The sequence below is a fragment of the Vitis riparia genome, chromosome 2, assembly GCF_004353265.1.
Source record: "Vitis riparia cultivar Riparia Gloire de Montpellier isolate 1030 chromosome 2, EGFV_Vit.rip_1.0, whole genome shotgun sequence".
Lineage (NCBI taxonomy): Eukaryota > Viridiplantae > Streptophyta > Magnoliopsida > Vitales > Vitaceae > Vitis > Vitis riparia.
The window spans coordinates 11,649,352-11,672,968 of record NC_048432.1 but is presented as its reverse complement, the minus strand read 5'-3'; the positions used below and the strand labels follow the sequence as shown (position 1 = coordinate 11,672,968).

The 23,617-nt window shown below is 35.7% G+C and overlaps 2 protein-coding genes and 1 long non-coding RNA gene across 7 annotated transcripts; 2 read left to right on the top strand and 1 right to left on the bottom strand.

Moving 5' to 3' along the window:
* Positions 1 to 403: 403 nt before the first annotated feature.
* On the top strand, positions 404 to 10,821 carry LOC117906436 (ferredoxin C 2, chloroplastic). The gene is made up of 6 exons (XM_034819461.1): positions 404 to 730; positions 1,101 to 1,164; positions 7,401 to 7,489; positions 9,519 to 9,587; positions 10,336 to 10,380; positions 10,536 to 10,821. Exons 1-6 carry the CDS (start codon positions 476 to 478, stop codon positions 10,578 to 10,580), a joined length of 567 nt encoding a protein of 188 aa, XP_034675352.1. The 5' UTR covers positions 404 to 475; the 3' UTR covers positions 10,581 to 10,821.
* Positions 10,822 to 13,238: 2,417 nt separating this feature from the next.
* Positions 13,239 to 20,091, top strand: LOC117928104. Its single transcript, XR_004653510.1, has 2 exons — positions 13,239 to 13,297; positions 19,500 to 20,091. It is a non-coding gene; the product is annotated as an uncharacterized LOC117928104 (long non-coding RNA).
* Positions 17,027 to 20,644, bottom strand: LOC117928093 (protein LOL1). Of its 5 annotated transcripts, none has more exons than XM_034847932.1 (6): positions 20,606 to 20,644; positions 20,135 to 20,321; positions 19,533 to 19,646; positions 19,260 to 19,373; positions 19,020 to 19,129; positions 17,027 to 17,428 (listed from the first exon to the last, which is right to left on the bottom strand). In XM_034847932.1, exons 2-6 carry the CDS (start codon positions 20,193 to 20,195, stop codon positions 17,390 to 17,392), a joined length of 438 nt encoding a protein of 145 aa, XP_034703823.1. In that variant the 5' UTR covers positions 20,196 to 20,321; positions 20,606 to 20,644; the 3' UTR covers positions 17,027 to 17,389. The 5 variants fall into 5 exon arrangements, with proteins under 5 accessions (XP_034703823.1, XP_034703797.1, XP_034703815.1 ...); XM_034847906.1 differs by lacking the exon at positions 17,027 to 17,428 and adding an exon at positions 18,120 to 18,236; XM_034847924.1 differs by lacking the exon at positions 17,027 to 17,428 and adding an exon at positions 18,120 to 18,236 and having other exon boundaries at positions 20,135 to 20,292; positions 20,606 to 20,638.
* Positions 20,645 to 23,617: the final 2,973 nt, after the last annotated feature.

Genomic DNA, 23,617 nt, shown 5'->3' with positions numbered 1-23,617 from the left:
AATCAATTTATTAATATCCATATTTTTATAATATATGCTAAACTAGTATAATTTTTTTATAAAAAATATTTTATAAATTTATCATAACATTATAAAATTATTTATTTTTAATTTATTTTAATCATAAAACTTATTCAAATGAGTTCTTAGTTTTTTTTTCTTCTAAAAAGTGTTTTTGAAAACAACTTTCCAACAATTTTATTTTTAAAATATGCAAATTTATTTCTTCTTCCAACTTAAAAATAATTTTAAAAAACGAATATAGGAAAACATCAGCAATGGGGCCGCAGTTTGAGTGGATTGTACATATTTGAAAAAGACGACAATCCAACGGTCAATGGATCGTGTGCACATTCCACTCGGTGCAAATACTAGTTCTGAATTTACAACACCCTCCTCCATTATCTGTTAACAGTCCGTGGAGCTTAAAGAACGTTCTAAGTGAAGGGGAGAAGAGAGAAGGAGGGAATCATCCATGGATCTTCTACCACTCTGCAATTCCTGCACTTCAATCCACCGACAACCCACACTTTACCGGAAACTTTCTTCCCCATCAATCACCAATTTTCCATACAATTCCTTAAAATGCAGGCGTAAAACAACATCGGAGCTTCAAACCCCGGTCGGAGTCACCGGTCTCGCAGGTGGCTATTCTCCTTCAATACCCACCCACAAGGTTACTGTTCACGACAGACAACGAGGAGTGGTTCACGAATTCTTCGTTCCCGAGGTGTGTCTTTTGATACTCTTGGCTGCCGGGAAAGGAGAAAAAGAAACTGAAGTAGATTTTTTTTTTTGAATTTTAGATTTTTATTCGTGTTTATTGTTTGGCATTTGAGAAAGCAAACCGGAGCCCTGTTTGGTTGCCAAGAAAAATTTGAGGAAAAAAGGGAAGAAGGAAATTTGCGGTCTGTTTGTTTCCTGAGAAAATGAAAGATGAAATTAACTTAGCTGAATAATTTTACATATCTTATGAAGTGGATATTTTTCGTTTTCTTGGGAATTGGAAGAATGAAAACTTTGCAGTTGTGCCTCTTATTGTTTTTATCATTGTTCTAATTGCTTAGAGAGATTTGGTGTACTGATGGATTCAAATGCAGGACCAGTACATATTGCACACTGCTGAATCTCAGAACATATCCCTTCCATTTGCTTGCAGGCACGGTATTGTCCTGTTAGTTCAAAATGTTTTATGTCTGTTCTTCACTCTATCCTACACGTCTGTTTCTTATGCTTATCAAATATTCTATACACTGCTTCATATCTCTTTCTATTCAAAATTGAAATGTGCACTGTCGAATGTGTCCTCTAGTTCTTAACATGAAAGGTTTAAGTCTGATTATATAATTAGTGGTACAAATATGTGCAAAAAAAATGAATATTGGTGGGAAGTCAACTAATTGGACCACACATAGGCCAATAGTAGAGTGAGATTCTGCATGATAATTTATCAATTTCTAATGACATGTCACAGTGGCTAAGTGAGAGATGACAAGATGAAAATCAGTAAGACCTATCTGCTTCTACCTACTGCTAGAGACATTTGGGAAGCAGTCTCAAAAACCTACTCCAAGGTAGGTGTTTCTTCACAAATATTTGAGTTGAAACGACATATTATTAACACCAAGCAAGGGTCCTCAATTTTTACAGAGTACTACAATACTCTCAAAGGATTGTTGCTGGAACTAGATTTATACCAGAACCTGGAGATGGAATCAACCACTGATACAAAGAAATAATGGAAAGGGAGAGAGTATTCCAATTTTTGGTGGGTCTTAATCTAGAGTTTGACCAGGCTAGTGGCCAAGTATTAGGCAGAGAACCATTTCTGTCTATGGATGAAGCATTTGCAGGAGAGTAGTAAGGAACTGATGGTTGGAAATTATAGAAATCCTATACCTGAAAATTCAGCTTTGGCAGTCTCTAAACCCCTTTCTATTGCTGGAAAATATATGAGAGAAGGCAAGAGGATGGTGGACACGGATAAATTATGGTGTGATTATTGCCATAAACCAAGACATCTACCAAGACACACTAAAGAGATGTGTTCGAAATTGCATGGGAAACCTCAAAACTTGAAGGGAGTTGGCAACAAAGGAGGACACCACACACCAAAATCTGGAGAAGCCCACCAAACAACTGCTGTAGAGGATTCTCAAGAGGCTACAATGTTCAGCCAAAGTGACATTGAGAAGCTAAGAAAGCTGTTAAACCAGTTTGAGAACCAAACCTCAGATTCAGTTCCAAAATCAAGTTCTTGCTCCATGGCTCAATCAGGTAATAGCTATGTGTTAGTTATCTCCAAAAATGATTATCTTGCTATGTGGATCATTGATTTAGGTGCTTCAGACCATATGATTGGCTCCTAAAAAAATTTCTCTACATATTCTCCTTGTTCAAGAAAATAAAAAAATCAAAGTGGCCGATGGATCTTTTTCTTCTATAGTGGGAAAAGGAAGTGTTCAAATATCACCAATTTTATTTCTAAAATCTGTCCTTCATGTTCCAAATCTATCTTACAATTTGTTGTCTATAGGAAAACTCACTAAAGACCTAAATTGTTCTGTTATATTCACTTCCACTGGCTGCATTTTTCAGGACTTTGTTACAGGAAAGATGATTGGGCATGTTGAGTTAAAAGATGGTCTCTACTACCTGGAAGCAGGATCTGGTGAATAATAGTGTAGGGTCTCAAGGCTTGGTTTCTACTACCTATCAAGAAAGGATAGATCAAGTTTGTCTATGGCATAGACGTTTAGGCCATCCTCCATTTTCTATGCTGTAAAAGTTGTTTCTTCCTTGTTTGAAAACAATAAAATAGAAATTTTCCATTGTGTAATTTATGTGTTTGCTAAACATCATCGTGTATCTTTTCCTTTGAAAACTCCAAAAATTTTATCTCCATTTAGTTTGATAAATTCCAATGTTTGGGGTCCCTCTCGTGTTCCTAACACTTCTAGTTCTAGATGGTTTGTCACCTTTGTAGATGATTGTACTCAAACTACTTGAGTATACCTAATGAAATCTAAATTTGAGGTTTCATCCATTTTCCCTACCTTCCACAAATTCATTAGCACTCAATTTGGGGCAAAAATACAAACACAAAGATCTGAAAATGACAAAGAATACTTCAATCAAGATCTCATCACCTATCTTCAAAAGGAGGGTATTCTTCATCGTTCATCTTGTGTTGACACACCTCAACAAAATGGGGTTGTAGAAAGGAAAAACCAACATCTTCTTGATGTTGCCAGATCACTTCTTTTCCAAATGAAAGTCCCAAAAATTTATTGGGGGGAAGCTATTCTTACAGCTGCATATTTGATAAATCGAATGCCATCTCGTGTTCTTGAATGCCAATCTCCCATGAGTAATCTCTCAACTTTGTTTCCTAATTTCCAAGGGTTTGGGTCTCTACCTTCAAAAATATTTGGGTGTGTTTGTCATGTGAACATTCATAGTCACTTGCAGGGAAAATTTGATCCTAGAGCAATCAAGTGTTTGTTTTTAGGCCATTCATCCACTCAATAGGGGTACAAATGTTATCCTCCAACAAAATGAAAATATGTCACCATGGATGTTACCTATATGGAAAATCAGTATACTTTGAGGACACCTATCTTCATGGGGAGAGCAAACTAGGAGAAGATAGATGGTGGGAGTCTAATCAGCCTTTACCTATTCCAAGTGTGGTATATTGCCCCATGCCTAGTGCAACTACTGATCTAGGTAGAAATATTGGTACTGGTCCTGGTCTTGGTTCCATATCTGGTACTGGTACAAGTACACATTCTGATTCCATTCTGGTACAAGTACACATCCTGGTACTGGTCCTAGTTCTAATTCTGGTACTCCTGGTTCCACTTTTGGTACAAGTTCAAATTCTGGTCCCAATGAGTCTTTGAGTCATGATTCTCATAGTCAAAATCCATCCATTGAGTCCATTGAACCAACTCAGATCTCAAGTACTTCAAAGTCTCTGAAGATCAAGAATGAAAGGCCTAAAACTCCTATCTCCAATGTGTATTGCAAGAGGAAGAAGTCTATAATCACTTCACATGTTTCAATCTTTGACCTTGTGACAGGTAATGAAAATGAAACTCAAGCTTTTGATACTAATTATGATTTGAATTTGCCTATTGCCATTAGGAAAGGAGTTAGGTCCAGCACCCATCACCCTATCTCTTAATTTGTGTCTTTTCAGCATCTTTTACCTCGGTTTCAGACATTTCTCACACAAATATCCTCTCATGAAGTTCCTTGTACTGTCCAAGAAGCTATCATGTTTGAGCTATGGAGGAAGGGCATGGATGAGGAAATGAGAGCCTTGGAAAAAAATCAAACTTGGGATATAGTGGAGCTACCAAAAGGGAAGAAAACTGTGGGATGTAAGTAGATCTTCAATGTTAAATACAAAGCTAATGGCACCTTGGAGAGGTATAAGGCAAGATTGGTTGCTAAGGAGTATACACAAACATATGACATTGATTACCAGGAGACTTTTGCTCCAGTAGCCAAGATGAACACCATCAGAATTCTAATTCATTGGCAACAAATTTTGATTGGCCCCTACAACAATTTGATGTAAAAAATGCTTTCCTCCATGGAGATCTAGAAGAGGAAGTATACATGGATATTCCTCTAGGATATGAAAAGGAGTCATGGGCAAATAAGGTATGTAAACTAAAAAAATCACTATATAGTCTCAAGCAATCTCCTTGGGCATGGTTTGGAAGATTTATGAAAGCTATGGTGAGGAGAGGTTATCATCAAAGCCAAAGTGATCACACACTATTTATCAAACATGCTCATCTAGGGAAAATTACAACCTTAATTGTGTATGTTGATGATATTGTTGTCATTGGAGATGACCAAGAAGAGATTATGGCGCTAAAATCATACTTAGCTAAATAATTTGAAATCAAGGACTTGGGCAAGCTTCAATATTTCCTTGGACTTAAGCTGGTTAGATCAAACCAAGGATTATTAATTTCTCAACAAAAGTATATAAAAGATTTACTCAAAGAGATAGGTATGCTTAGGTGTAAACTAGCCAAGACACCTATTGAACATAATCACATTCTAGAGGAGAAATTCGAAAGCTAACCGATTGACCCGAGGCAACTACCAACGGATGGTGGGAAAGCTAATTTACTTGTCACACACAAGACCAGACATTGCATATGCCATAACTATGGTAATTCAATTCATGCATGCTCCACTTAAAACCCACCTAGAAGCTGTATACTGGATTTTGAGATATCTGAAGACAACTCCTAGTAAGGGTGTCTTGTTTAAGAAGGGTAGAGAGTTGAGGTTAGAACCCTACATAGATGCAGACTGGGTCGGATCCATTATGGATAGGTGATCAACCATTGCATATTGTACTTTCTTGGGAGGTGATCTTATCACTTGGAAAAGTAAGAAACAATCATTAGTAGCCCGTTCAAGGGCTGAAACAGAATTTAGAACCGTGACACGAGGTATTTGTGAACTTCTTTCGATTAAGATCATACCTCAGAATCTCAAGATTAAATTTCAAGAACTTATGATATTGTTGTGACAACCATCAACATAGCTCACAACCCGGTCTATCACGATCGAACCAAACATGTAGAGGTTGATAGACATTTTATAAAGGAAAAGATGGATCGTGGTGAAGTGTGCACACCATATATATGTATTGCTAATCAGCTAGCTAATGTTCTCACTAAAGGACTCCCAAGTTTAATATTTCAACAAATGATTGACAAGTTGGGAATGCAAAATATCTTTGCACCAATTTGAGGGGGAGTGTTGGAAGATTTAGGACTATATTGTTGACCATGTCATATAGTTACCATAGTTAAGTATTGTATAGTTGCACAATATAATGTAGATCCAAAAATTTTGCTTGGATTAATTTGTTTCCTTGTTAGATTCGTTGTTTCCTTATTTAGATTCTAGAGTCAAAAGCTTTGTTTAATATATAGCCTTGTAACAAGACCTTAGACAAAATAAGAAAAAGAAAATAACTCTCTCTTGTTTCTCCCAAACTTCAACAATTACCTACCTTGAAGGTTTTATGCCTAATAGCTTGAGTATGTTCTCAACACTTAATGTGGTAGTTATTATTATTATGTAGTTTTTCTACGTAGTGAATGCTACTTCCTACTTACACTTTGGTAAACATCCTTTACCCATGTTTTATACTCCTTAGATACTTGATAGGGTTGCAAAGTTCTGTGGTATTATAGAACTTTGTCTTAGTTTTCTTGGCCAAAATGTTGCTTTAGGGTTTTACTTCAGTAGATAAAAAGAGGGCTAACCAAACAAACATGTCTCCTCTCACAACAAGGGTGGACAATTTCTTGCCATGATACTTTGAGAGGGGTCAAGGAATGAATTGGATAGTGGCATGTGTTCAATCTCATCCTCAACCTGCAATGTACCAGGTGCTCATTAGTTGATGAAATCTTATTCCTAAAATAATAACCTGGGTAATAATTGCTACAATTCCTCATATATCAATCATAATCAGTATCTATCAAAAAAAATATATCAATCATAATCAGGCCTTTCCCCCAAAGAGAACATGATTTTTGCTAAAGCTCAATTATGGGAAGGCTTTAAGAGATTTAAAAATTCTTTACTACAATCATACAAAAATACCCTTAGGTGATCTTAAGTTGATTGCTTGTGTGATGGATCAGCACTATCCTCGATACCATGTTAGAGACTTGAAAGACAGTTCAGTCAGGTCCTTCTAACCTTGTTGCTACTGCTGCCCTTCGCATGCTTCCCTCAGTTTCTTTGGTTTCCCCACTTTGACTTGCATGTGTATCAATATCACATTGTAATGTCAGCGTGTATTTTGTGTATGTGGCCCACATGTAGACAAGTGTATTAGGTTGGACTCTTTTCATAGAGTAGTGAACCTTGTGGCTCTCACAATAGAGAGGTATTTAATAAGCTAGCATATGTTAATTGCATTTGCACTTGCACATGCAATTGCAAAGAAGACATGATGCGATGTTAGAGGCAAAATTTCAAAGCTTACAGGATGCCACCTTGTTTTGTTAGGTGCCTTATAATTAAATTCTTTTTTGCTTACGCTAAAAAGAAAAGGAAAAAAAAAAAGGAAAATTGCAAATCACTTCTGGATGAAGAGAAAGAAAATAGAAATTATGGTCTCATGGAATCTGTATTATGGATAACAGAAGGCATATTGCCACCATTCTGTGATCCAAATGATAAAAGGAAAGTATCCAATCTTACTCTGAGGTGATGAAAGGTATGGTAGTTCAAAAAACTTACTCCCAAAGTGAGCAATCAGACCATATATAAAATACTTGGAGATGGAGTAGTATTTGCTGTTTTAATTACGAATAACATACTAACAAGAAGATTCTTATATGCAGGTTGTTGTACTAGCTGTGCTGTTCGTATAAAATCTGGACAAATTAGACAGCCAGAAGCGCTAGGGATATCTGCTGAACTGAAATCAAAGGCATGGATAATTACCTTTCTTTTAGGTTAATGGAATATAGTCTATTGTTTATTTACTTATTTGTTTTTGATAAACAATTAGATACATTTTTTCCTTTAGTTGTTGCCATTTCTCACTTAGATCAACTTTCTGTTTAGTTTGCATGTTTTACTTAAATTTCATATTAGAGGCTGAGTTTTCAGAGAATTTTCTTTCTTGTACTGATATTACATTCTTGTAATCAGTTTATTAGTCTCTCTTTAATGTGTATCATGCATTTGATGAAACAACATTAACCTAAATTTCTCATGTTGATACTATAATCTGAGTTATTTTTTAATCAACAATATCCAATATCCAATATCCAATATCCATACTAAGCCAATCTTTTTAGTATAAGCTGTTGCTCCAAAGATCCATGATGCATTCTTAATGAAAGTTAAAATGATAAATTTCAAATAATTTATCTGAATTGAAAAGATGACCTTTGCCTACTAACTTTCAAATATCTCCTTGAGAGAGGGAAATATTCTCTATTTACATATGAATTCACTTTTTGAGTACCATCCTTAGTTGGCATGTAAATTAGGACCTAAGCAATGTTTTAAAAGGCTTTTGAGGCTTATGCCTTGAGGCTTTGCGATTAGCCTTGAGGCTATAGCCTTAGTTAGGGTAATTGAGGCTTAAGCCTCACACCATCGAGGCTTTCAGCTTTGAGGCTATAGCTTCAAGCTATTGAGGCCTAAGCCTCAAATATCCAAAGGGTTTTCAACCTTTGTGGGCTTTTAGTATATATTTTATAAGAGACTTAAGCCTCAATATTCAATGAGTTTTAATGGGTTCTATTATCATCCATGCTTTTGTGGACTTCTGATATCCTGATTTGGTTAAACCTTTTATGAAAAGAACTTAGTTGGCTTCCAATTAACCCTCTAAATGGAAGGGAAAAAGAGAGATTGAAAAGAAACAATACAGTTGGTGTTAATTATGCCTATCAAATAAAAAGGAAAAGAAGAAAAAGAATAGGGAAAGCGTTAATTGTGCTAGTGGCTAATCTCATATATAATCATTATTTTATTCTTGATGGATATTAGGAAAAAAAAAACCAATACAGTTGGTGGATGAAGAAGAAGAATTAGTGGATATTAACATTGATAGGAAGGATAATATAGCAATTAGATATAATCATATTCATTCCTTGGAGGATCCTACTAGTGATAGTGACATTAATGTTGAAATTATTTGATGAAACTATAAGAAAGAGCTAAATTTTAGAAGAGAGAAAAAGGAACCAAATTAGAAACTATTAATAGTGATAAATAATTAGCTTCATCATTATGAAGTTTAGGCCTAGTAACTTTATAAGTATTTTTCTGATTTTTTTATAATTTTTTATAATTATTTATTTGTTTAAATTGAGGCTTACACCTCGTTTTGCCTCTAGGCTTATGCCTCGTCTCATTTAACCAAAACGCCTCCCTTTTAAAACAATGGACCTAACCTAAAGGAGCAAATCAGTGGCTAGTGGGCAACCTAATAGTGTTTTTCTCATTGGCAGAAAATTTTGGTTTACCTATTCAATATTGAGTTAACTCCTAAAGAAATGACTGCAAAAGCATTTAAAAATATTGACAGTAAAGAGGAAATTTGACAAACTAGGAAGGTGTTGAAGACCATTTGAAACAATGTTTGTATATTTCTCTAAATGTACTCATTGGATTCAACATAGATTTTGGTTCTTTTAGCCACTCAGTGTTGTTAGTTGGATGTCCTTACCATCTCCATTGTTGAAACTTGAACATTACATGTATCGTGGACTCGAAAGTGGTTCATTAGTTTCTTATTTATCTTATTTTTATTCCACAAACTATATATTTTTATTGCACCTGAGGAAAAGGAGCCTTAAATCATGGAAATTTTCATGCTGGATTTTTATATTTTTTTTATAGGGGATACAGCTAGAAAATATTTTATGCGGGACTTTTATAGCTTGTATCATAGTGTGTTGAAAGCAGATAAGGAGGTTAATTTTATTTCCTCTGCAATGCAGGGTTATGCACTTCTTTGTGTTGGCTTCCCGTCATCTGATATTGAAGTAGAAACTCAAGATGAGGATGAGGTAATGTGTGGAATTACATCCATCCAATTAAAGAAAATATAAACTGCATGTTTAGATTGGAATGAAATTGTTCCATGGTGATTTTAAATAGCATTTGAGGTGAAATTATCCTCTCTATGTTGCAGTTAAGAGAAGCCTATTTTTAGCATATGTCAAGGATCAAATTTTGGGGTTTGATTATATGTTTGAATAGCATTTCAAATGAAATCATCCTCTCTTAGTGGCAACTAAAATGGTGCTATGTTGTAGCAAATGTCGAGTATTGCTTTTTGGATTTGATGATATATGTATGTCTATGTGTACACATGCACATGCACATGCACATGCATGTGCAAGGGTGTGATGTTTTAGTTCTTTACAATCACTTGAGGTAATCACTCTATTTACTCAAGATCACATTTTAGATTTGTGCATTGCTCAATTGCCTGGAGGTATTCTTCCTTTGCCCCATCAAGAATTGCAGGACCAATCCTGCAGGGCTCTTTTAAGCTAATAGATGTGATATCGTGCCTGTAGAATTTTTGTTTGGGAACATGTGTGGGTGAAATTTTCTTTTGAATTGCATATTTTGCTTTTGGAACTCTTAAAGTTTGCAACTTCTGTTTTTTGTAGCATTGCTCATTTACCCTTTTTTGCTTTCTTTCATCTTTTTCTTCTTCATCTCTCTCCCTCTCTCTTATTATTTTTTACTATGTTGTTGTTATTGTTAATTTGTGTCATGGAAATGTGAAGCACTTGTTATTTACAGGTATATTGGCTTCAATTTGGAAGATATTTTGCGCGTGGACCTATAGTAAGTTCTGTGATTCTCAAAAAAAGTTCTCAAACATAGAATTCTATAATAGAAAAATGAAACAGAGAGGGATGTAAATGATAAGAGGAGCTAACATCAAATGCTCTCATTTGGTTCTAGGGTTATCTTACTTATACAACATGTCTAATGTGCAGGAAAGGGATGACTATGCATTGGAGTTAGCCATGGGTGATGAGTAAGCAGTCTAAAATCAGACTAGAAGCAAGGATCTGTCCACCAGAACCTATAGATTGTACTTTTTCCCCTCCCACTTTTTGTCCTTTTCTCTCTTTTTAATTCTAACATTCTTCTGGCCCTTTTGTAATATGATTGTTGAGTAGATATTCCTTGCAATCTATGGATGGCCTGTAGAATTGGATGTTGTTATCTTTGAGATAATAACTACTTCTATGAAGTAAATTTCCTTGTTGCTAGTGGATATCATTTTTTTGTTTTTTTGTTTTTTTTTTTGAATCTGATAGCTCATAAGCTGTTGCTGGACATTCTCTTTTGGTTGGTGACCCAATGTCAGAAAGATCGTAATTTCCCAACCTTCAGTTGTACTGGTCAGCTAAGCCACCGAAGCCCTCTTTCTGAGAAGAGGAATGGGCATTGCTCATTTTTACAGCCAAAATATTTTTTTTTGAGCAAGCCAGCAGAAAGATGAGACGTGGATGATGACATAGACAGATCAATTGATCAACTGATACCTGGATTATTTGATAAAGGCAGGCATACAAATACATAGTGAATAGGTGGAAAAAGGTTGTAAGGGTTATTTGCACAAGGATTTCTTCTCACTATTGCACAGAAGCAATTACAAAAGAGAGGAAATCAACTTTGAAGGGAGGATACTTTTAAATTAGTTATGAATAGGTACTACTATAAGTACAATACATAGGTGATGATGCTTATAGAAAACATATTCAAGTTTTATAATTTTTTCTTAGGAGATTGCAGGTTTTATGCAGTTCCTTGTGAAGGTGAACTTGATTGTAGTTCAATGAAGGTTGTTGAACCTATTTATTTCATTCTTTTATCATTGCTCTGAATTGTCTTTCATAGCCTAATGAATTATTAGAAGTCCTTTTCATTGAAGCACTAGAACTTAAACTCTTGCTTGTGTAACTTGAGTCTACTTGTTTATTGAAAGTTTAAAAGGATAACAAGTTAAGCAACACCCACGAGAACTCTCCTCAATATGATGAAGGTTGATATGGATTTTGCTTAATATAGCGAAGATCTAGGGGGCCTAGTTCATTTATTTGTCAATTGTGAAATGGACTCAGAAACTTGCAGAGTTTAATTAAGACAGTTGCCTGAATCTGGATTCAAATATATCGACTGCTGCTTGGATAGGAAAATAGAAGGTTGTCATCCTTAGGACTATAGAAATTGGAATATAGACCCCTGGAGTAGATGATATTTCATGACCTATAAGTGTCCTAGCCTCCTAGGAATGAAGCCAGTTTAGAGGAAAGAATTTCAATCAGTTCGTACTCATAGAACTGCTACTTATTGTAGGCCATCAGTTAATTCATATAACTATCATCTGAGGCAGGTTAGGACTAGGAGTAATTGAGGTTAAGAAGATGATATTCTTATAAAGACAGGCAAAGTCAGAAGCTACAGCCTCAATTACTAGAAATGAAGAAGGCACGTTGCTTGTTGGAAAATCTGAACACAATGTTTCTGTGGCTTTGGGTTCTTGCCATTTCAGACTGGTAGAGATGCAAAAATCTTAATATAATGTATAGAAGGGGTGCACGACAGCTCTTTAAAGGTTGTGAATGTTGAGGATTGTGAAAAATTAGCTGAAGTTCTTGGAGGAGAGATTAAATAATGACATGTTTAGGGAGGATAATCAAGGGGCAGATTACAAAATTAGGTCACAATATCAGGCAAATCTAGGTAGGCAGTTTCCCAGACGAGCCTGGGGAAAATGTTGGCAGGGCTCCTTATTTTCCTGGATTGGAGTCAGGTTTAGCAAGTAGAGTGAAATGTGAATTACAATTGGTGGTTCTGATGATAATCCTATCCATTGTCAATCCACCAACATCATTACTGCCACGTGACAAACATCAAGACTACCATGCCACACAGGTGTGATTCCCTTAGTGCTAACTTTATATATAGTTGAGTAAACACATAATACGCACTATGCAGCATGATGGAATATATACTTTTGAGTAGTTGGTTAATTTTCCCCAATCATTTGTCACATTATAGTTGAGCTGCACTTTCTTCGCCATGAGCCGCTTGCTCTGTAATTCACACAGTATGAACAGAGAAGTCAATTTTAAGGGCAAATTTTGTTTGTCATATTATGAAAGGTCTTTCTGTTCACAGAAAGTTAAGAAACAGGCATAAGCTTCCTAGTGAAATGGCAATGTAAAACTATCATGCGAGATTTTTTTTAGTTAGCATCTCCACATAACTCAAGAATCCCTTTGGGAATTCTGAACAAAAAAGACTCTGAAGATGGTATTTTATAAAACTATATCAGCAGTTATCTTCAGCAGAAACCAAGGAAGCAAAATCTGTCAAGTCTCCTGAGGGAAACTACATATGGATTTGGTGAGCTGGTGCTAGGATTCTTTGCTTCAACTCATGCTGTTTGCTGTTGTGGTTGAGTAGAGATAGATAGGACAAGGGTCTGCTTCTTATGAGGTAAAAGAGAATCACAATTTTAAGTTTTTACAGGCAGGGCTATCTTGAAAACTATCCACTTGTTAATTATCCTTCAACTGTCAGTTGGTTATCCTAATATCCTTTAGAATGTGTTCTGATTTTGTGATTAAGCTAGTTTCATAGTTGATGTTAGAATGTTACACATTTTTCTTCCCCAGGTCATTCTGGTATAACTCAAGATATCAGCATAATGCATGTGGAGAGAGTAGACTGCGGACAAAACAAGGTTAGCTTTCCATCCCTTTCAGATATAGAAAATCTAGCATTGTTAACCATCAAGAAAGGCCTGCATTGTAGTAAGGGTTCAATTGAAATAGAAATTACATCTTTAGTTTTTGGATTCTTCTGACCAAGAAGACCAGTATAACACAATTGACGCAGACCATGGTTGCTTGCCTCTTGGATAAGTTTAAAGGGTAGACCGGTTGTAGTCTTGGTTTTTGTTTTTCTTTTTTCCTAAGAAATAGGTTTCTATGGAGAACCTTCTGATTGAATAGTTCAATTATGGCTGTATTTTGTTTCTTTTTCTTTTGTCCTTTTTTTCCCCCCTACAAAGTTCATAAATTATTGTAAGAATATAAATTGGAGACAAGTGGGTGACATCTACACAACAAAATATGTGGGACTGAAACAAGATTTTTTCATGTGAAGGTAACTGTCCAAACTTTGTAATATTTGGGGGGTCAAAATTGGTAAAAAACTGAGATGTAGTTGTCATAGTCATATGATGCTTGTGTGGCCTCTGTCTCAAGGTGAGGCTCACCCCAGGGAAAGGCACAAGAGAAATGTCTCAAAGCACAAACTTTTGTTTTATGCCTAGTGTTAAACATCATCTCTTGAGGAGGTCCACCTTATGCTTGAGATGTGCAACAGCTCATACACCAATTAAAAGCATAACTGTCACACAATTTAAGTAGAACAATTTATGTACTTTAAGAGATAAAAACGAATAAGCTAACCATAAACTAACCTTAACCAAACTAAAATGTAATTACAAGCTGTGTCTTTTACTACATTACAATGTAATACTTCCTTCTTGCCACGTCAGGTTTTATTTTGCTGTATCTGAAAGTCCCCTTCAAACTGATGAGGATTGGTTGTTTGGAGTAGTTTGCCCCACATGTGTTTGTCAAAAGACATTTAGGTTTCACAACTGACTGCTGCGTTGATATTTTTAGGTGCTAAGTCCCCTCATTATCGCTGATATAATTGAAAGACGGCATTCCAAATTCACATACACATGATTGGGAAGTGCTTGCTTGAAACCCTTCTATTGAATTTAGCAACACTTGCTCTACTATTGAAAATTGGTCATCCTAACATTATGCCTGAATCTTTATCCCCACAGGCAGACCTGGGGTCCATGACCCAAAGTACTGTTGTTTTGGTCTAGGAGATAGCATTAGTTGCCTACAGATGGGATGATGTTACCAGAGCAATTAGCATAGGAGGAATATGCCTTTTTGATATTATGTTCTGATGAAATATCTCAGAAAATGACATGAGAACAGAAGACAAATTGAATGTTCTGAGAGCTTGAAACATGCTTACCTAACGAAGTGATTTTTATTATTATTTTTGTGTGTAGGGGGTGTTATAAGGGATGGAAGCTCTGTGAAAAATCAGATCAGCTCTAACTGTATGGATGTTGTGATATACAGAATGTTAAGGTTGAGTTTGAAGTAGATTCCCATTTAAAGGAAGAGAATGGAATGGATCCACCACTAAAATGGATTCAGCAGCAATACAGAGCTGGGGCACACTGGAGAACCTTATGCTTTGGAAAAAGATGAGGTGGTAAGAGAAGGGAACATTATTAATTAAAAAGAAAAAACAAATAACAAAGAAGGAGAATGTAGAGGTAGTTTGGTCCATTGAATAGGATAGCTTGTTGCCCATCAATGATATAACATCAACTAATGAAGTCATCATAGGCATTAACTTTTTTTATATTATGCTGGAAAATTTTAATTTTATTGAGGGGTTTGGTCCAATGAATAAGATAGCTCGTTTTGAGCTGCTAACCCCATGTGATTAAAATGCTAGCCCCAAACTAAGTTCAATGAAAGGAAATGCCATCTCTAGGCACAGCCTTAAATTAAGGGGTCACCAAAACATTAATACTAGCATTCCTTTTATTACATGAGAAAATTAGTGCATATTTACTTCTATATTTCTGTGGTTCTAGTTTCGTAGGACTTTCTGTATAGCTGAAGGATTTCTTTGCTCCCTACAGGTTATAAATACATACATATGTGTTTGTTTCTATAGCTATCTTAGTGAAGTGTGTTCCTCATCTGAGTGTCCTCATATAATATGATATGGTAATGAAAATGAATCTTACATCACACTCACCACGTGATATAGCCTCAACCTATTCCTCAGAATTTTTACATGTTCAAACATCAATCTTCTCACCACAAAATTGAAGCTCAAATATCTCCCTCTCTCTCCCTCTCCCTCTCTCTCTTATAATTTATACATGTTCAGACATAAGAAGTTCTCACCACAAGATTGGAAGTCAAATCCCTCTCTTTCACTCTCTCTGACTGTCTAATTTTATATCACTTTATTTTAGGAACTATTTATTTGCTATAACAACACATTTGGAGTTTTGAATATTACTGCACCAACAGTACTTACCAGGATTTTGAACCATTTACCTATGAATTTCTCTTATCTGTGCAGTTTTTTCTTTATACCTTCATTGCTAAAATCTCCAAAAAGATGAACCAGTGAATTCATTTTGAAAGTAAAGTTTTTAATAGAAAGTAAAATCTTAAAAGATAAAGAAGGAAAGAAAGAAAGAAAGAAAAGCCAGCTAGAAAATTGAGTTCTAAATTTTGTGATGTGAGATAAGTGACGTGAAAGAGTTCCAATTGCATGAGTCCAGAGCTGGGATAGATGCTTAGAAGTATGAAATATGATTTAGCATCACATGGTTTGGAGATAGCCAAATCTGAAGTTTGATGCATCAATACAATCTCACTTAAATATGGAGGAGTAGCAACGCTTGATAAAATTGATGTCTGATGAATACTTAACGATAGGGAGGGGAAGATGGAGATTGCATTGTTTATACAGCTATAGTAGGATGGATAATGTGGTGGAAATTGCATTTGAAGTTTTTGTGATTGACATAATATAGAGGAAAATCCTTATCTTATTGGAAGGGGAAATTTAGAGAAAAATCCTTATCTTTTTGGAAGGGGAGATTTAGAGAAAATCCTTATCTTATTGGAAAGCGAAATTTGGATATCATTGTCGAACATGTTCCTTTGAGTGGAAAATATGAGATGGTTGGTGTCAGGAAAGGAAAAACTTGGATACACCAAGAAATGGATGAAAACTTAGTGATGTGATTGTGCTCAGCAAAGGACAATGACTATGCCATTAAGGACTGACATTGAATTGAAGGCAAACGAGGATAATGGGAATCCAAAATGGAAATGGATTGTGTTGATTGGGTAATATTTGGTGGTCCTTTGTATCGAAGTCATGCTTGTGTAATGCTTAGCTAAGACCAGCTGAAGAGATTCATGACAACAGAGTGCAATTTTTCGAATATTCTGTTTTCCCTTGTCTTTTTACCATTTCATTTTCAAATTAAGCTCAATATTTCTTATAGCTGAACTGAAAGGAGGAGAGAAATTTACCTCACCTCTAGGTAGATTGAAGAGTACATTACTCTCTGATGACAGAGAGATAATGATGTTAAATTTCTCTTGCAGGATTAGTTTTGAATATCATCCACACTGCAAGTTTATCCGATTCTGAAGTAGATAGATACCTCCTTTTCTGTCTTTATCTGGAGATTCTTTCAGGTTTTCTCACTCTTTGAACTCCCATGAGCTATTGGTTGAAGTCAAATAAAGCATTATCAACCATCTAATATGAGTAATTTTCTTGGATCATTCAGTCCAAGGCATTATGTGCCTTAAATGACAGCAAAACATCAGTGGGTATCTGGAACTTTTGGCAGTTCAAGAAACATAAAAGTTAATGAAAATAAATAGATCCAGTGTCCTTGATGCCACCCATACAATACACACTTGTCAAAGTAAAAGAAAACAAAGTTTTTCTTATCCAAAAATTTTCAAATGAACTCACAGCCTAAAAATCTTCTCATAGAATGCCGTTCACACACCCAACCTGCTGGTAAAGCTAATTATTCTTATAGATCGCGCAAATGGAAAATAACTCTATACATGTGGCCTGAGGAGAGTTCTCTTCTTGTTGAGGGATGCAATCATGTGGAATACCATGTACATAAGAACCAAAGCTGTAGAGTCTGTAATAACAGAACTTCTCATCACTTTTAGCAGTTGAACTTGTGTTCAGTAGAGCTTGTTGAGGCCTGTATCATCCAATAAGAACACATTAAATATAGTAAAATATAGGAGAAAGATTTTAGTCTATATGACTACAGCTTTTTTCAGTTTTTTCTTTGATATTCTAACCATGTTGCTTATATTGTTCTTTTCCAGGATTGAAAATAGAAAATTGAAATTGCAAAAGAAGGAATCATGTACTGACGATTCAATAGGATCAATGGTCTGTGGGTGTTGTGACTAACTTAGTGTCTAGTTATCCTACAGCATGGTTATTGGTTAGTGATGCTTTATGTAGTGGAATACAAATAAATATACCACATAAAATGTATTATACCTTACTACTGGTATTACTACTATTTTATTGTTGCTTTTCCCACCCCCAATACATTTTTTCTTAATTAAAGCAAAATTATAGCATTCTGATAATTTGACCATGTTTGGTCTGTGTAGGCTACGGATATAATGTGAAAATTATGTTATAATTCAGGATACATTTGAGGAAAGCCCAACCCTTGCCCAAAAGTGATTTACTCAGGGTCTGAGATGGAGATGGCTTCTTCTTGGAAGTGCTAGTGATACATAGATAATGTTTAATGTGGTTGAAATCTAAACTTTAGAGTGTCTATAATATCTTATATACATATGCAGCACAACTAAATGAGAAGATATTGGAAAGCATAATGGGAAAAAATATAAACCAAAACAGTGGTATGGGATTTCACCATACATTTAGAATGTAGATGTGCCTAGAAACCCAAATTTGAGGTCCTGAAAATCATTCTTCATGATTGAGCCTGGTATTATTTTTGTAGATTGATGTTTCTGTACAAGCTAGGAAAAAAACGAATTATGATTTCAGAAACTAATCAAGCAACTTATTTGTTGACAATACTAGATCATTTAGTTCTAGTACTTTGTAGTTATTGGCTGATACCAATCTTGAATCTGTAGTATTGAATGGGAGTAGTGCTTCACACCTTGCCATATGGCCAAATATCTCCAGAAACTTGAAGCCTTGTAACTCAATAGGATAGGTTGGATCAAGGATTGGATGATAAGATTAAATCTTGTGGGTCCCTAGAAAAATCTTGAGTGAAATGATGATTAGATAGTCTCATCCTTAAGCTTGAGCATTTGTTTAAAGTGAATTTTCTTGATAATAGGAAAACTAAAGGGTGGAAAGAGATAAGGCTTTTGATTTATAACCACCTGCCTAGCATCAAAATGTCCTCAAGTTTACAGTAGCTAGCTTGCCTGATTACCAGGTGGTTCTTGTCATGCTGCATCGATGAAATGGATAAGATCATGCAGCTTAGAACAATTGCTTGTTGGCATTAAAGCAAGAGACCTGGCAGCAAAATTTCAATTTGGGACTTGCTCCTACTTTATATGCACCTTTAGTGTCTTCTTAGTCATGAACCTCTTTTGAATATCATTCATCTTTTGCTTGAATAGGAATGAAGTTGGTCTTCTTTGACTGAGGGTTGAACTCTACTTCAATTAGTATTTCTATCTTGTTTCATGCTTGTGTCTACATCTTAAGAGATGTTTATGTTAACGAGGCTACCCATCAATTTTGCTAAATGCATAAAGTAGAATGAATTATGTACTTACCCCAACAGATGTCACAAAATTGCAAACTGCACATTTTACAGATCTAGCTCCATATTGGTACATCAACAGCATCCGGCAATTCCCGCAATTAACATGTGCAACTTGATTTGCTGTTACAATATACATTTGATGCTTACAAAGTTTTTAACTTGAGAAACATATTGAAAGTTTCATATTCTTGGGTAAAAAAGAAAAACCTTAAATTCATTAAGAATATTTATGCCATCACAAAATTTATACCTTCCAAGGCTAGATTGATAGTGTGACAACATGAACACTGTACACTTGTTGCTCCACGGATGTACATGAGTAAGGTGTGGCAGCCCCCACAGACCAGCTGAGCCATTTCTGTGCCTATTCAATGTTACAAAAATTATTACAGGGAAGTGATTGTGCTCAGGCCTTTCCAATTATCTAGTCCAGATAGAAATGAAAATTACAAGAATAAAATTAACTTATTCAGTTTATATAATATGGCAGGGTCATGTGAACCAAGAAGACTAGCAAACATACCAGGCGGTGGAACAGCTGTGACTACATTGCAAACAGCACAGCATACAGAAGTTGCTCCAACTGGATAGAGTAGAAGGTTTCGACAACCAGAACATACAAGTTGGCTCTGTGCACCTGATGACCGACAGAAGCTTCTTTTAGAAATTAGATCGCTAGTTATAAATTACTGAAAAAAGCAGAGCAACTCTTTATTGCTGCAAGACTGAGGAGATTCTATGGACCATGCCCTGTAGGACACTTGGTGAGACAAATCTTGTTGGTCACTGGATTGGGTAACATTGACCCTTCCTGAATCAGCTACTTAGGTAATTGCAGAATCTCTTCCTTACCCAACTCTCCTAGTATTTTCTTCCAGTGAAATACTTGGATTTTTCTTTATTGATCTTTCAATTTCTCTGCTAATTGTGTAACTAGACCTGGTTTGGTTGACCAGAAGGTGGAAGAGAAGAAAAGGAAATTTGGAATCTTATAACAGCTATTCTTTTTCCCAGATAGTTGTTAGATCCCAAGGATTCTTTTGTTCTCTGTTTATTGGGCTACCAAATGGAAAGAGAATTCACATTGGTTTCAAACTAAGAATAGTGTAGAACTGAGGAAGATACCATTTGCAGGCTGTGTAAATGGCACTGGGGGCGTCGGGTATGGAGCAAGAGGAACCGGCATTGTAATCCTTGCAAGGGTATGTTTTCTCTGCCAAGCTCTTAAAAGCTTCCTGCCTTTGGCCCAGACAGCATCAATATTTCTCCCATCCTCGCCATTTCTGGAAAGCAGAGAAACTTAAAAGGAGAACTGCAAATGCATTTGCTGAGACAGATCAAAAAAAGCCCAAGAAAACACCAGGATTGTGAAGGAAAACCATACCATTTTAAAGAACAATCCCAAGAAAAATAGCAAGACGATGAAGAGAGTGAGAAAATTACATAAACAATAAAATTCCCATTACCCAGTTGAAAAAATTTCCACTCAAAACCATACATGTAGCTTTATTAGGTACCCAGAAACAGAGAAAAGCCCAATGACACTCTCAAGCAATCCAATTCAGTTAAACATTGTGAAGTGGGGCGAACACATACCTTTGCAAGTTGCAGAGTGAGAAAGAGAGAGAGAGAGAGAGAGAGAGAGAGAGAGAGAGAGAGAGAGAGAGAGAAAGAGGATATAAACGCACAAAGGCAGAGTGAGAAAAGGTGGTGTCAAGTGAAAGTTTTTTCTTTTTACCTTTTCCCTTGTCTCAGTTCTTAACTTCTTACAAGGTGCAGTGAAGCTTTCGCTTTCTTCTGTTTCACATACAAAGACAGTCTTCCTTTTCTGTTGGTGGCATATCAAGATCAGCTTTGCCAGAAACACTGTGCCCCACCTCTCTCTCTCTGCTTTTAGTGTTTTACACTGCATGCACGTGAGTGATGTGTTAAGCCACACGCTCCTTTCTGGGGTTCCTGTGTCCTTGCATTATCATGAGTTTTTGGGAGTTGCTGTAATCTGTTATGAGCAATTAATACCCCATTGGGCTAATATATGCTGAAAATCAATTAATGTTGGGCTCATGGGCAGGCCTAGATCATGCCTCGCAGGGTACAAAACACCTAGGCCCATGTTCATCATGAAACTAATCTTCTGACATGAGCTGGGTCTATCTCTGTTCCCTTCTGATTCGTGAAATCACAGATTTCCATGCTTCTACTTACACTATTCATTTTATGCATCTCATACTAGGATCTGCCTTGGAAAATTTGCACAAAATGCATGTGTGTATTGTTTTTGCTTAGTTTTGCTGTCTTTGCTACCAAAAGAAAAAGGCCATTGATAATACCTGCAGGCTGCTTATCCAACTGTTTTCGTATTAAAACAATTTTTGCTTCCAATACTGTATGGTACGTATGAGTGAGGTGTTTGTTTTTTTACTTAATTTTAAATAGATCCTTAATACTTAATAGTGTTAAATATTAAGTTGTTTATTTTTATAATATTTTATTTCTATTAAATATTAAAAAAATAAAAAAAAACTAATATGTTGTTTTTTTTATTTAGAAAAGTTACATATTTTAGTTTTTTTTACTTAGTAAAAATTTTATAATAAGTTATAAAAAATTAGAAAAACAAATAATCTAAATTTTGAAAACAAACAAATTATTTTCATTAAAAAGTCAAAAAAACAAACAGAGACTAGAATTACGAGGCTAACCGGATTGGTGGTAAAATGCCCTGAATCATGTATCGGATGATGCCATGATGTCCTGCAGTACCACCTTATGTCGTATATATGCCACCTGTCACAAAGCAGCACCAGGTATGACTGATACTTGATGCTTCCTACTTCTTTTGAGTATTGATGTCATGGTAGAAAGGTTTATCCATTTTACTCTCTTGGATGGTATCAGGGAAAGGGATATAACTTTCACTTGACCTGGCATAAAGAGATATGAAGAATAGTAAAGGGGAACAAAATTAGAGAAGGATCAGAACATGATGCTTTTGCACTTAAAACAAGTTTTTATTATCTGGGATGTTCAACAATGAGTGTTGAGATAATGAGCACACTGGCGTCGGCATGTTGCCATCAAACGGTAAAACCTGTAGTTTTACCGAAAGGGAACAACATGATGGTGTCCCATATCACATGCCCAGTAATTTCACCTAAATGTTTCAATGGGGAACCACAAGCTAAAAATTGGGTTAATTATTTCTGCTCTGACTTCTTTTTGTTGTTGATGATGATGATGTTACACTAGTGGAAAGAGGGGAATCAGCATGAGGAAAGTCTAGTTCATTTTATCTGAATATATCTGCTTATATGCATGTGGTGTTAGCTGAAGATCTGTCTAAAACAAGGGAGCTCTTCAGTCACTTGAAATCTAAAGATAGCTGAAGATTATGAGTCAATTAGAAACCCCAAAGCTTAAACAATTATTAAGGTTGAAAGAGAAAGAGAACAACATTTGTAAGGCTTCCAAAAAGAAGAAGAGAAAGTGTAGATATATGATATTTTAACGAACGTGGTGGGGGGAGGGACAAAAAGCGGCAGAAATGAGAAGTCCATGTAGTATGGGCAGTGGCATTTATTAGTTTGGAGAAGAATACAAAAAATCATTGCAGGCTTGATAGATAAGCATGTCAACAAAGGGACCACATTTTGTACTTGTCTTGGCCTTTTCTCCCCACTTCAACCGGATGCCAATTGGATATTCTTGCCAAAGTTCTAGAAAAATCCATCAATAATTCAGCTTATATTTTACTCCCTACAAATTTTGATGACTTCTTTTAACTGGACTTCATGTCTAGTTCATTTGTATAGCTACAAAGAAATGACTCTTTCACTCAGTCTGTAACCCTTCATGTCTAGGGCTAGTTTGTTTGCTTCAAAAAGACTAGATCAACATTTGACTATATTTTAGGACATGGGTTCTTGAAATTCTAGGACGAGATGTGTAATCATTTTGAGTGATGGAGGTACCATGGGAGGAGATATGGATTTGTATATTCAACTTGACCCAATCTAGTTGTTAATCAAACAAGTCAATCACAAAAATTAAGTAAAAGACGAGTGTTTTGGGCTTTTCCCCTGATACTGTTGGAGAAAGATCTACGACAAACCTCATTTTAGGCATACGAATACGGATAGCTTATAGAAAAGATAAGCTTAATGTCATGTGATAATGTGGACATGCAACAGTCTATTCAGTCCATATTGGCGGCACGCTGCATTTGATAATTTTACTGTTCATTTGCCTGGGATCTGGGCAAGTTTTTTCCTGCACTAATCATTTATCTGAAACAGGCCTTTGGAATCATTAGGGTTTATATCTGAGAGGAGATCAACATCAACAGCTTACCTTTCCTTTTCTGAGTGTCATTAGTGAAACCACCACTTGATGATTTAAAGAAATATAGATTGGTCTTTGCAATGAAATATTAGGCAAGAACATTATTTGATGTGATAAGGCTGAATTCTGCGCAGAAACTGAAGGCTTTCGGCTTTCGTATGGATTTTGATTAAGCCACTGTCAAACTGAGAACAACCCTTGATTTGTGAAGAAAGAACAAACATGGGTTTCAACAAAAGGGAATAATTTTTTATTGTTTTCATTGAA